The 12,197-nt window shown below is 37.7% G+C and overlaps 1 protein-coding gene across 3 annotated transcripts in view; it reads right to left on the reverse strand.

The window, feature by feature from the left end:
* The window catches only part of ago4 (argonaute RISC component 4), a 52,066-nt gene that overhangs the window by 18,179 nt on the left and 21,690 nt on the right, over positions 1-12,197 (reverse strand). For 2 of the 3 annotated variants that reach the window (XM_068006538.1, XM_068006540.1), the window contains exons 6-12: positions 11,663-11,797; positions 10,387-10,474; positions 8,718-8,865; positions 7,498-7,617; positions 5,865-6,047; positions 1,501-1,634; positions 859-1,043 (exon numbers count right to left, since the gene is read on the reverse strand). In XM_068006538.1, coding sequence (XP_067862639.1) covers positions 859-1,043; positions 1,501-1,634; positions 5,865-6,047; positions 7,498-7,617; positions 8,718-8,865; positions 10,387-10,474; positions 11,663-11,797 — 993 coding nt within the window. The remainder of the gene's footprint in view (positions 1-858; positions 1,044-1,500; positions 1,635-5,864; positions 6,048-7,497; positions 7,618-8,717; positions 8,866-10,386; positions 10,475-11,662; positions 11,798-12,197) is intronic. The other variant, XM_068006539.1, reaches the window with a different exon arrangement.

A 12,197-nucleotide genomic window follows, 5' to 3' on the forward strand; every position in this document is an offset into this window, starting at 1 on the left:
ATACTTTTTCCAGGAATTTTTACAGTAGAATATTCAATGAATATCACAACATAATAAGTAGATTTATAGCATTTTATTTCACCAAGTTTTTTTTGGTCAGAATGTGACTACCTTCCATTCAGGGTCATTGAACGATCAAGCATAGAAATGTTTTAGAAAGTTTAGCATCCCCTCTATGTAGCAAATGGTCTATGAGAAGCAGTTATCCCAGTAATGAGAGATTAGAATATCTGTGGGACTTCAACCTGTAACCAACTACACATACCAAATTATGACTTATACCAAGTTACAAAATGATTTTACATTACAATTTAAATTTCTCATTTCTTCTTTTAGTACCCACTCCCATCACAGCTTGCACAAAAGGGTGGGCAAATAACCTGGCACCAGACTTTTGCCAAAACTGCTTTAATTGGCTTGTAGGAAATATGCATGCGGCACCGGACGTGATCCATCCTTTGGATTTTCCTCCCGTGAGGAATTTTCCCCCTTGCTACCCATTTCTTCCAAAATTGCCTAGCTAAAAGATAGGAAAATCAGTGTGGAGCATTTGCAGAAGTGTAAACTCACATCACCCTGTGTCACAATTAAGGAATCGTAAAACACTTCCCACAAGTGCATGCCAAAAATTACAAATACTGAAACTAAAATGTTGCTAGCTTGGTACTTAGAGGTACCCAAAGATCCAGAGGGTTGGACATTAATTTGAACTGGTGAACTGTTTCGGCATTTACACAGCAGCTACTAAAAAGTGATTTTCTTTTTGTCCCCATCAGCATCCAGAGTGAGCCTATAGTGCAAACTTCAGAAAGTTAAAGTTATGTGCCAAACAAAAATACACACTCATCTCTTACATACCATATACAGGAGTTTTCCCAGGTAAGATGACCACAATCAACTGCAGACCAACATAAGTCATCTTCAAGTGTTTAAACATGGGCTCTACACTGTCTGCACCTTGTGCATATTTACAGAAACATGGCTGTCCCTGAATAGGCATTCCAGCATCTTTTGAAATCTTACGCAGCTGGTCAGTAAAATTCCTGGAGATAAGAGAAATAGCAAAAACCGAGGAGCATAATTAAAGCTATTTGACTGGTGCTCAGCATCTGTACTCAAATGAGACAAGTTAAAGTTGCATAGAACAAAGCATTCACTCCCACCTTGTACCCAGCACTTCAGTTGGTTGGGTTTCAACCAGTTTCAATTTGCCCTCATATATGGCACAGTAATAGAAGAATTTCAAAGACATTTATCATTTATCTCACACCAAAGTTAAACCAGTAATGTAAACAATAAAAAAGGACAATACTTAACATTTATTTTCAATTTCATAATCTGATTATGCAAACTAGAAAAATTGAAGAACCATGGTTGAAAGGAAATTGTTATCCTAGGTTCATGAGAAAATTTCTCTCAACTTTTGAGATTAGCACTTTGCAGCAAACAGAGGCAAATGCTTTTTAAAAAAAATATCTAAAAAAGTGACAGGATGCTTACTTTAGAACTTCCTCCCGGCACTGTTTCTGTGGTGCAAAGCAGGCAACTGCCCAGACTTTGATCTCAATGCCAGCATAGAATTGTTTGCCTCTCATGTCCCACACCCCCTGGTTTGGGGTAGCGACAGTCTTATTCTGAAATAAATACACAGGGGTTGGGAAGGTGAAAAGAAACCTGTTAAAGACTATCAAAAAATACATCTTTTAACAAGAAGTATTACTTCTGTTTATTTGCACTATTCCCACTCTGAACTGCAAAGTATTAATGAAAACTCACATCCAAAGATGTGGGATCAAGAGGCTCAGACCTGTCTTTATATTAGCCTGAATTGTGGGTATAGTCAAACGTCTGTAGAAGTCAATTCAACATGACTTCAATAGGAATGGTCACAGATTGCTTCCTTACTCATTTTTGGATTGCCATAATGGGGGCAGGCAAGCAAATTTAAACTACGCTTCAAACAAAGGCCACAGGCATTATACTGAACACCAACACGATAACAGAATATCCATTCCCAAAATCCTTAGATGGTGCAAGGTTTTGAGCAAATTTCTAGTTGCTTTCCAGTAGAAAGTAGGATCTGTGCAAAAAAACAGGAACAAAATTAGCTAAATTTAAACAGGATTTAGATTTGATTTAATTCCCTTTCCAAAAAAGGTTACATCTTAAGTATGAACTGCTACAAACGCTTCTATATGAATATACTAATCCTGCAAATGAACTGATTATAACATATAGAAACCCTCTGCAAACAATTTGGCTGCAAATTCTGGGTGACAAAGGCAGATTACTCATGTTTAAGTGGGATAGTCCTCATTCTTCAAATAAATTACCCTCCACCTACCATGGGATAAAGCACCCAAATCCAACCATTCATAAATACCCCCAGAGGATACAGTTCCTTTGAGAGGCTTTAGCTGGAATTTATGCAACTTCCTATTCCCATTGTGCTGCAATTGCAACCCCACATGGCCATCTTCAGTTCTTTGGACAACAGGGGCAAAGCAATGCAAGGTTTAGCGATGAAATTTCAGTGCCCCATTCCCCTATACACGAGGGATTATTCTTATGATTTTTTTTTTGAGACTGTTGGCAAAGAATTAAGCAATGTTAACAATTAATAAAAAAACAAGCTTATGAACTACAAATGAATTTACTAGCTACAAATACAAACAACATTAGCATTTTAAACCAGCAAAAATAATTATACTGGGATGCACAAAGACACAAGAGCTCAGACACTACCTCCAGAGGATGCAGAATTTATGTAATGGACAACGTCATTTGAACAGGGCTACTTTGCCCAGTCTTTCTACCCCACTGGTTAATCTTCACATACCATGGCAACTTCAACAGTAACATCTTTCAAGAAAGAAGTCCTTCAAGATCCAAGGTATTGACAAAAACATCACTAACCAAACTGTAAATCCACTGGTCAAGTTTAAATTTCCTGTGGCTCCCTCTCAGATATACAAAACTATCATCCATTATAAATTAACTCAACAACTGACTGCTTATGTTTGTGGAATCAATGCAAACCTGCTTCTTTAGGGCGCTCTCTCTTTTGCACCAGCAAGCAATAGTGCAGGATACCATTAACAAGCCATTGCACAGCTGTGGCCAAAGGCCTATAACCATAGTATTTGAACAGCAAGTCTTTTTCTTAGCCTCTAGGTCCTACCTACATTGTAGGAGAGCGCCCATAAGTAGACTTGTGGAACTGAAGACTCCAACTGAGAACCTAAAAAGTCAAAGGGTTCACAAAGAAAGCATACCTACTGTCCTTGCTTGTCCCTGCACTACTACTGCTGCTACCTCCTTTTCTCACTCCACATCAAAAAAAAAATCCATCAATACAAGTGTTTGGAATATCATTTATACCACAAGGTTTAACTGTCACAAGGAACTGATAGTCTGGATCCACTGTTGCAGGGACTAGAATCAGTTACATGAACCTCTCTGCTGATTCTTTTCTGATTCTAGTCCCTGCAACAGTGGGAATGAGAGACTTCAGTTATGTGGAGAGACGAGAGAAGCTGGGATTGTTCTTAGAGTAGAGAAGGTTAAGGGGAGATTTAATAGGTGTGTTCAAAATTATGAAGGGTTTTGATGAGTAGATAGGGAGAAATTGTTGCCACTGACTGGAGGGTCGACAACCAGAGGACACAGATTCAAGATAATTATCAAAATAACCAGATACAATTCTTTTTTTAAAAAAAGTTTGCCCTAGAAGGACTTGATATCTAGATAATGGCACTCTTGACAGCACAAAATACACTTGTTCTTTAGGTGCACCGCTAAGAGACCTGACGATGCTTGTGGCTTACCATAATGCTAGCTATCAAAAGTTGAATCAAACTCACTTTATTTAAAGAAAATAGTCTCCCTGTGGGCACTGCTAAATTTGATCCATATCTGTTTCTGACAAACTTGATGCTCTTTAGGTCACTGTCTCAGCTTCCTTTAAAGGAGGGGTTGTTGACTTGCTTACTTTAGAGATCCCTTTGACAAGGCTTTGTAATTCTCTTCCAGAATTTCTTTTGAGTGGACTGAACTATTCCCGATGTCAATAGGTAAAGAAAATACACAGGCACTTGAGGGGCATTATTTAATGTTTTTTGTCCAGTCACTCACTGTGGAATACAAGTGAGGCCAGAGAAAGAGCGATTATCTCGCTTGTGCTTCTTATTTTAATACCAGCACAAACATCTGATACAGATACCAACCGGAAACCACTCCAGCATTCTCTGGAAGCGCTGACAGAATGAAAGTTATGGTCCATGGTAGAACAAGTAAACCACACACAACAAATTGCAAGACAGACTTGCCAACTATTTACAGAACTTAGAATCTAGGGCTTTGCAATTGATTGAAACATTTTGCAAATCTACCAGAAACGGTCACAAAAAGTCCATTGGCTGAAACCATGTGATCTTAAAAGAAAACAAAAGCCTTTATACAAGTGGGAAGCAATGCACAAGCAACTGGTGCAGAGTGTAAAGATGGCCTCGGGGAGGGGGTGGGGGTGTTAAAAAGAAAATGCTTTTAACTGGGCTTTGGAAAATGAGAGTTTGTATGTAGTAACTTCTGTAATTTCTTTATTATTGCTCACCTAACCTATGGTACATGGAGGGCAATGTAAGAATGAGAAATTGAGAACTGAAGAAACCTTAATTTTATAATAAATCCATCAAGCACTTCACTTTTATATATACACACACAGGAATAAGACAGTGAAATTTGCAAATCCTGCTAAGTCCTGAAGTTACAGCTATTTTGAAATGATTACAGTTTGCAACAATTGTATGCCTGAGCACAGCAGGACCACAACTGAAGCAGCTTGTTTGGTTACTACAATCAGGATCTAGTAGCTACCAAGGAGCTATACGACAGTTCAGCATCCATATCTAGTTGCTTGAGCAGATGGGCAGATCCAGACTGAGCCAACTCTATACTGGAAACTTGCCTTTAGGAGGGCAACATTATAATGGAGAAATCCTCCTTCAATTCAGAGAAACACTATCTTATAAAGGTAGACTTGCACTACGTTAAGTGCTGAAAGAGCAGCTTCTATTTGAATAACCAGAATTAAATTTGCTGCTTCAAGTAGACAAGTGAAATAGGGTTGCTGAACTCATTTTCGTGAGCAATTTTATTTCCACATGTAGTATTTAAAGATACTGGGACCCCTCTAACCCACAAAACAAAACCGATATATCTTCCATTTTTAAATTTGAAGTGGAAAAATGAAAAAAAAATTTCAAACCTGAAACTACATTCTGCTTATATATGTTGAGTAAAACAGTCATCCTTGGAACATTTTAGAAGTACAATATAAAATTAACTGGTTAAAACACAACAATGAACAAAGATGCTCATTGTCAGTTTACTGTCATATAAGCTGATAGGAAGTTATCTCGACCTCTCTCCCAATATGCATAACCACCCCCCTTTCTGAAAATTGATTTAGCCATCATTATGCATGGTGATGTAGAACTCTAAGCCAATGTAAACCAGCTCGGAATTTCTGTTTGGGCACAAACTAATTATAAAATGCGAAACAATAAAAAAAGCTATACTTAAAAAAAAAACTAGTTCATAGAAAATACTTTACAGAAAAACCTTAGCACCAACATATTTTCCCTCCTCTTTAGGAGATAAGCTCCACGTTTTTCGTGAGGAAGGTAAGGAAACTTAAGCGCTACATGAAATCTATTTTGGACACTCAAATATAGCAGAGCAGCAGTTTCCAAACTAAGCAAGAATTTTAATTTGCCAGAATTAACAGTTGCTGGTAAATATTTTAAAAATAGTTTTGCTGTATAACTCATACATATTGCATAGCAGTGTGCTATATCACTTACTTCAAGTCCTGTGCATTCACAATTCCAGCTGCTTCCGTCCAACATCAGACTTACCCTGCCTCCATACTGGAGCATCGGTGCAGGCAGCACTCGACCTGTAACCTCAGTCATTTCATTATGAACGACAATACCAAACTCCTTTAGATATGGATCTGGCCCGCCAATCATACTGTTACTCTTCACCTTTTAAAAAAAAGTTGAATATACCAAATGCAAAACTTGTTTAAAAAGGTACATTGTAATCAAAAGGACTTAATGGCAACCACCTACAGAAGAATAGCTTGTGTGGTTCATGCCATTTGAACAGTTAGACAAAGAAATGGCAATTCAGTAGGTTTAAGTAGCACAGTGACAGTTTAGTACAGCCAGTAGCCTTCAGGAGGCCATACAACCATTGTGACAGCAATATGCAAGCCAACTACATGGAATATTGGGACAAGTGACCAAATGAAGTTTATATTGGGTGCATTTTCTGATCTTGTACAACTAAGTGTTGATGTGCAACTGCTCAGAAATACCCAGATTTGCATAAATGGAACAAACATAACAAATCATTTCACTTAGTTTTGTTTGAAAACAGTCCTGTGTTTTGCAGAGAGTAAGCGTAAGTTTATCACATTTGGGAATACAAGCGAAATATAGTATTGGAGATTCAGTAGTACCAGCCATCTCTCACGAGTAGCCAACTTTGGTTCTGTGCAGGTGCAACACAGCTAATTCTCCAAATTTTTGGATTCTCAGTCTAAGGAGATGGTCATTGGGTATATCCAAACAAGAAAAGGTCACATTTTTAAATATAATGCTCAAGTGAGAATTGTGAGCAACACTTCAACAAAAAACACTTCTTAAAAAAAAAACAAAAAGCATATAATTTTCCAAAATGTAGACTTGTGTTTTAGTCCTGGAAGGAATATACCAGAGTGCTGTTTGAAACACAGTACTTTAGTACAATTAAGTACTCTGAAGTTCCAGGAGTTCCTGACATTAAGCAATTCAGAAAGATACACCTTCTATAGCTTCTGTTTATTTGGATATGTAGTGGTAATGCCTTCTCAATCATACTCAAAATGGCTACTGAACAACAACTGCTTCTCATTCAGATGGGAGCAGGTTAAAGCAGAACCCCAATCTTTCACAAAGGAAAAAAAATCAAACAGGTTTAATTCCTCCCCAATTTTCTTTTACTGGGGTATAATTCTACAGATGCTGGCTGACTGACCTCCAGTACATAGCCAAAATGGTCATTCTTCAGATGTGAAGGCATCATAGGTGAGGCAAGTGCTATTCTCAATCCTGCCCACACAGACACACTTTCCATCAGAGGTCACAAAATAGTAATCAATAGCAGGAATCTTGGATGATTGTTTCTCCCTGCCCAGCCCAGGACCATTTGGGACCAAAGATCCTAACCATTGTCCAAGTACAGATCAGCTAATTCAGAGATAAGGAATCCTCTGGTCTGCATGTTTCATTGTTTAATGTATTTCTTGAAATTCAATTGTTGGTCAGAAAAATTGTCTTTTATGCATTCAAAAATATTTAAATTTCCATTTCCAATAGTTTAGATCCAGGTCAAATTTGCACCAAATTTCCTTAAATGGAAGTCCAAACTTAAAATGTCATCCCTACTCACCAGACGACTAATCTCCTCTTGACGGTCGGGCGCTGACCGTGCTGTTGCTTTAATCATGGTTGACGTTTGATTGTCTGTTAGTTTCTTGATACAACGCTGCCCTGCTACAATGTTACATACCTACAATGGAAATATAGATATACCATAAATCCATGATAATTTGAAACAAGTTGATCTATTTTCAAATTTTATTCAAGCCTTGCAGAAACACAGACCACCATGTGTGCAGATGTTAGTGGGCATTCTTTTCCACAACTAAGCTAATTGGGTACTAGTACTATGTAAAGATGGCAAGATATTGGGGCAATTGTTCTTGCCTAGCTGGGTGGTCCTAGTAACTTGGACAGATATTTGTCTCCGTTCCCCCACTGCTTGTGCCAAATGTGATGAACCAAGTCCATGAACTTAATGGACAAGGCAAACTAAGTCAACTTTTTTTTTTGTTATTACTACTTCATATATACTATATTTGAATTTCCAACAGGCAATTTAGCCAGGAAAATTTTGTAGCAACTTCCAGCAGCAGACATCAGATACTACAAGCAGATTTTGTTTTTTTTTTTAAATTCCACTTTCAGGCATGGACTCCCCCAGTAGCCAAGAGGTAAAGTCACCATTTGCATTGTACAGACCAGGACATTCACAGGTTCAATCCCCAGTTTGTGCTGTTAGCCAACGTCCACCACGGCAGCATTAGGAACGCTACAAAAGGCTGCAGCATGGCCTGAGCTAGGGAAGGAAATTGAGATTCCTGCACCTGATCACATTATAATGCGTATGGGGGGGAACACCAGGCGAGAGCAGGATCTGACGCAGTTGCGACATTCTTCACAGTGGAATGGCCTGTTGACGCTTGCTGTCAAGGATCACGTGAATAATGACCACTTGGCGGGGTACCGAAGGGTGACCACCACCTGTGGAACTTTACACTAGTAAGAAAGTCAAAAACTTCAGGGAGGGGGATAGGGGAAAAAAAAAAAATTGGATTTAATGAGAAGCTTTGGCGATATAACCCAGAAAAAAAAACCTTACTGGCATCAACTAATGAAATTATCTTCCCTTCCGACGACCGGACTGAAGGCTGTATAAAAAGGTAGGGTTAAATAAAAGCTTGTAATAGCCAAATGGGAAATATGTGGACTTGCAGGTGGCTCCAACATTGGAACGGCATTATAATTTCTCACTATAGTAGTATATGGTTCCCTACACTTCAGTCTCACCTCAAGTGGCAGGTAAGTGTGCTTCTGCTCTTGTCCCACCTGTAGACAAGGTAGGTGAGGATACTTAAGTTGCAAATTGTATTTTTGTTTGAAATATTGTGCCACTGTACACTCCATTGCTTGCCCATTTTCCAGTTGCAGAGGAAACCTGGTGAGTCAAATAATGGACAACCATTAGGAAAGTCAGTTCTATTAAATATTTAGTGGTAAGAGAGCAATACTAAAGGCAGATTGCATGTAGCAAAAAGATGGATTCAAAAATGTCTACACAAGCAGAGATCAATAAAGAATGTGTTAAGAAACAACAATGTCTAAAAGCATTTGGGCTGGAATTGGTATATCTTAAAATCCTTAAGGAAATGAAAGAGGAAATAGACAAGGCTAGTATAAATAAGGAACTCCATAACATGAGCTTCACTTAAGGATTCCAGGCTGCAAATGTTATCTAACAATATAAATGGGGGGAAAAAAAATCTGGAAACTATAGACCAGTTAGCTGTACATCTGTAGCAGAAAAAGTGTTTGAGTGCATTATATGGGGTGCTATTATAACTTGCCAAAGAGCACAAGTGATGAGAAGCCATCATTGATCTAGAAGCACCAAGTCATGCCTCACAAATCTGCTAGAATGCTTTTGAGGAGGAAATTTAACTCTTGGATGAGTTAGCCAGTGGATATAATTTATCTGAATATTCAGAAGGCATTTGGTCAAATTCCAGTTCAGGAATGGCAAATTAACCAGATGGATTTAAAGGTAGCTTGACAACAGCATGCATAAGGCAGTGATAAACAAATATTTGTGTGGGTGTAAGCATTGGTTACAGGAGTTCAGCATGGGTCTGTTCTGGATACTATGCTGTACACACAGTAGTAGATATGTGGAGTAGATTCCCAGCCAACAGAGTTGATGTGGTTTAAATTTTTGTTTAATTCCACAGTTGAATATCTGAATTAATGTGGGTACAGAATGCAACTCTAGCAATAATCAAGATTTAAAACACATTCGCCAACATGCTCCATCATAGCTATTCTGATTCCACATTTTTCCATCCCTCCGAACCATCCAGGAGCAACAAAATTAATAATTGTTTTCAATAACTTTGTACCAATGTCATTTAGCAAGTACAGTACACATGACAGCTGTTGTCCAAAATAGGCTTAGGCTAAGTCTCAGTGCCACTTTCCACATGCACACAGTATCCATACATGTGAACCACACTTACCCAAATTGCTGTTCAACTTACACTATAGTTAAAAGCTTTCTGCTTACTGGATACAGTAAGTTATGCCAGCATTATATAAAAGATAAATAAGATTAATAATTTTAAAAATTGTACTGACCAAAACTAGTACTTGTGAAGCATAGAGACTCATGAGTGTACTTCCATAGATGTTCACTTACAATTAGTTGACTTTGTGCAAGTGTGTACTGCTGGTGGATCTAACCCTGCACCACAAATATACTTCTGCACACAACTTCAGACTGACCACTCTAGGATTCTACCCAAGTATTCCAGGTTATTGTCCAGTTGAACTTATCAGTATTTCACAAATGAACACGCACATGAGGTTTGTGCTGAAATCTTAAATAGTTGATTCAATTTTACTGTACTGATGCAAGCAAACTAAATAAAAAGGTACAGGGCATTACATGGGAGCGCGTACTCACGTCTGGTGACTGGCCGGCCGTCGGGTGACATTGCATACTCGGTACTTCCTTTTCATCTGTCCACAGTGAGTCACCTCCACTTTCAGACCTGGACAGACAGTAGAACATGTTAACATTAGTTGCAGAGAGTAGGACTAGCATATTAAAATTGACAAATGTTCATATGAAAATATCTAATTTACAAATGAGTTACTGAACAATTGTTTCAAATTTTAGTTACATTTATATTTAGTTACTTGTGGCATAAGAATTGTACTTATATAGATTCCTGGAGATGATAGATATTTTGAAAGGCAGCATTTCAAGTACATAGTATAAGCTCCCAGCTGCACTGTACTGGTAGTTGCATTATATGTTCATAGTAGCACATTACAAATTTATAGGACAACTGCAAAAAGTATAGAATAGCATATTTCCATATATTAGCTGGTAATTCAAACTCATCTTTACAACATGGCAGCTATTTTTTGTTCTGCTAAATGCTGAACTCAATTTATAAACCAGAAAGTTAAGAGATTGGGATGCACATACATAATACTTACAAAAAGGACAAATATTGATACTTGATCCTGTTCACACAAGATCTGACAAATTAAACAGATTCAACACAGACTAAATTGGGGAATACCATTATTTTATAAAGATGTCATTAACAAATTAGTCCAATTCAACCAAATTGATGCAACACTGGGTAACAGAACAGACCCTTAACCTGTAATTTAAATTTCTGGCAGAGGTAAATGATATTCCATAACTTTATGGTTTGCAATTCATTTGAGTTACAAGTTACAAAAATAACTGAGAAACAGCAGTGTACACAACTTTAAAAGATATGTAATACATTTTACAAGTCTCCAGATGTTCATAGTTTAAATTCTACAATTTGAAAACACAATCTACTCCATTTTGTAAGTTTTAAAGATGTACAGCCACAACTAACAGCAAATTGGAACATATGCAGCTAATTACAAAGATTTAACAAATTCACTATGCAACATATTCTACTAAATGCTGACCATGGTCACTTGAGGTAGCTGGCAATCATACAAAAAGGTATATTTTGGTTGCCTACCAAAAAATCCAAGTGAACCAAGAATTCTCTCAATAGTCTATATACTGGAATTACAATTTTAATTGAGTTCAAAGCAATAGCTTAAAAAAATTGTCACACCTCTTTTTAAACAGCTGAACATTTTCTATTGCAGCTATTTTGACACCAAAATTGCTTCTTGCATTTAAGAAGTATTCAATCTTGCCTTTGGACTAACCACGTTACCTCTTATTTCTTTGGTAAATTTTACACGCTGAGAGTCAGTCAGTGGTTTGGTTTGCTCATTGATATTCTGAATGTCTAGCACCTCACACATGAACTCAATGACTGGCTGAGCTCTGTAAAACGCTGTTGCAGATACTGGAAGACATAAGATGATCATCAGTTTCCTTGAAAGCTAAAATCAGCTCAGGCTTCAACAAGTTATTAAATTCCCCACTGTTCTCTCCCACCCCATCACTTTGCAACCATTGATGTCCTTCTGATGACAAGAGTGTGGTGCAAGTCCTGAGAGTTCTCCATGATCATTAGGCTGACTGGAGGCAATGTTGGGAGCAAGGCAAGATAGAGTAGTACATTTCTCTCTCCTTCCCTTACCCTTGCTGGGCAAATAAAACATTGTAGATTGTTCAGTAAAGTAGTATGGTTTAGAATAGGTGAAATATAGGTAAAATTATTTGAAGTCTCAGGGTTCCCCCTCATACTGAAAAATTGTTTTAAAAATATACATGCAGGTTTTTGATAGTGTCAATACAATTCT

This window comes from Heptranchias perlo, chromosome 26 (genome assembly GCF_035084215.1).
Source record: "Heptranchias perlo isolate sHepPer1 chromosome 26, sHepPer1.hap1, whole genome shotgun sequence".
Lineage (NCBI taxonomy): Eukaryota > Metazoa > Chordata > Chondrichthyes > Hexanchiformes > Hexanchidae > Heptranchias > Heptranchias perlo.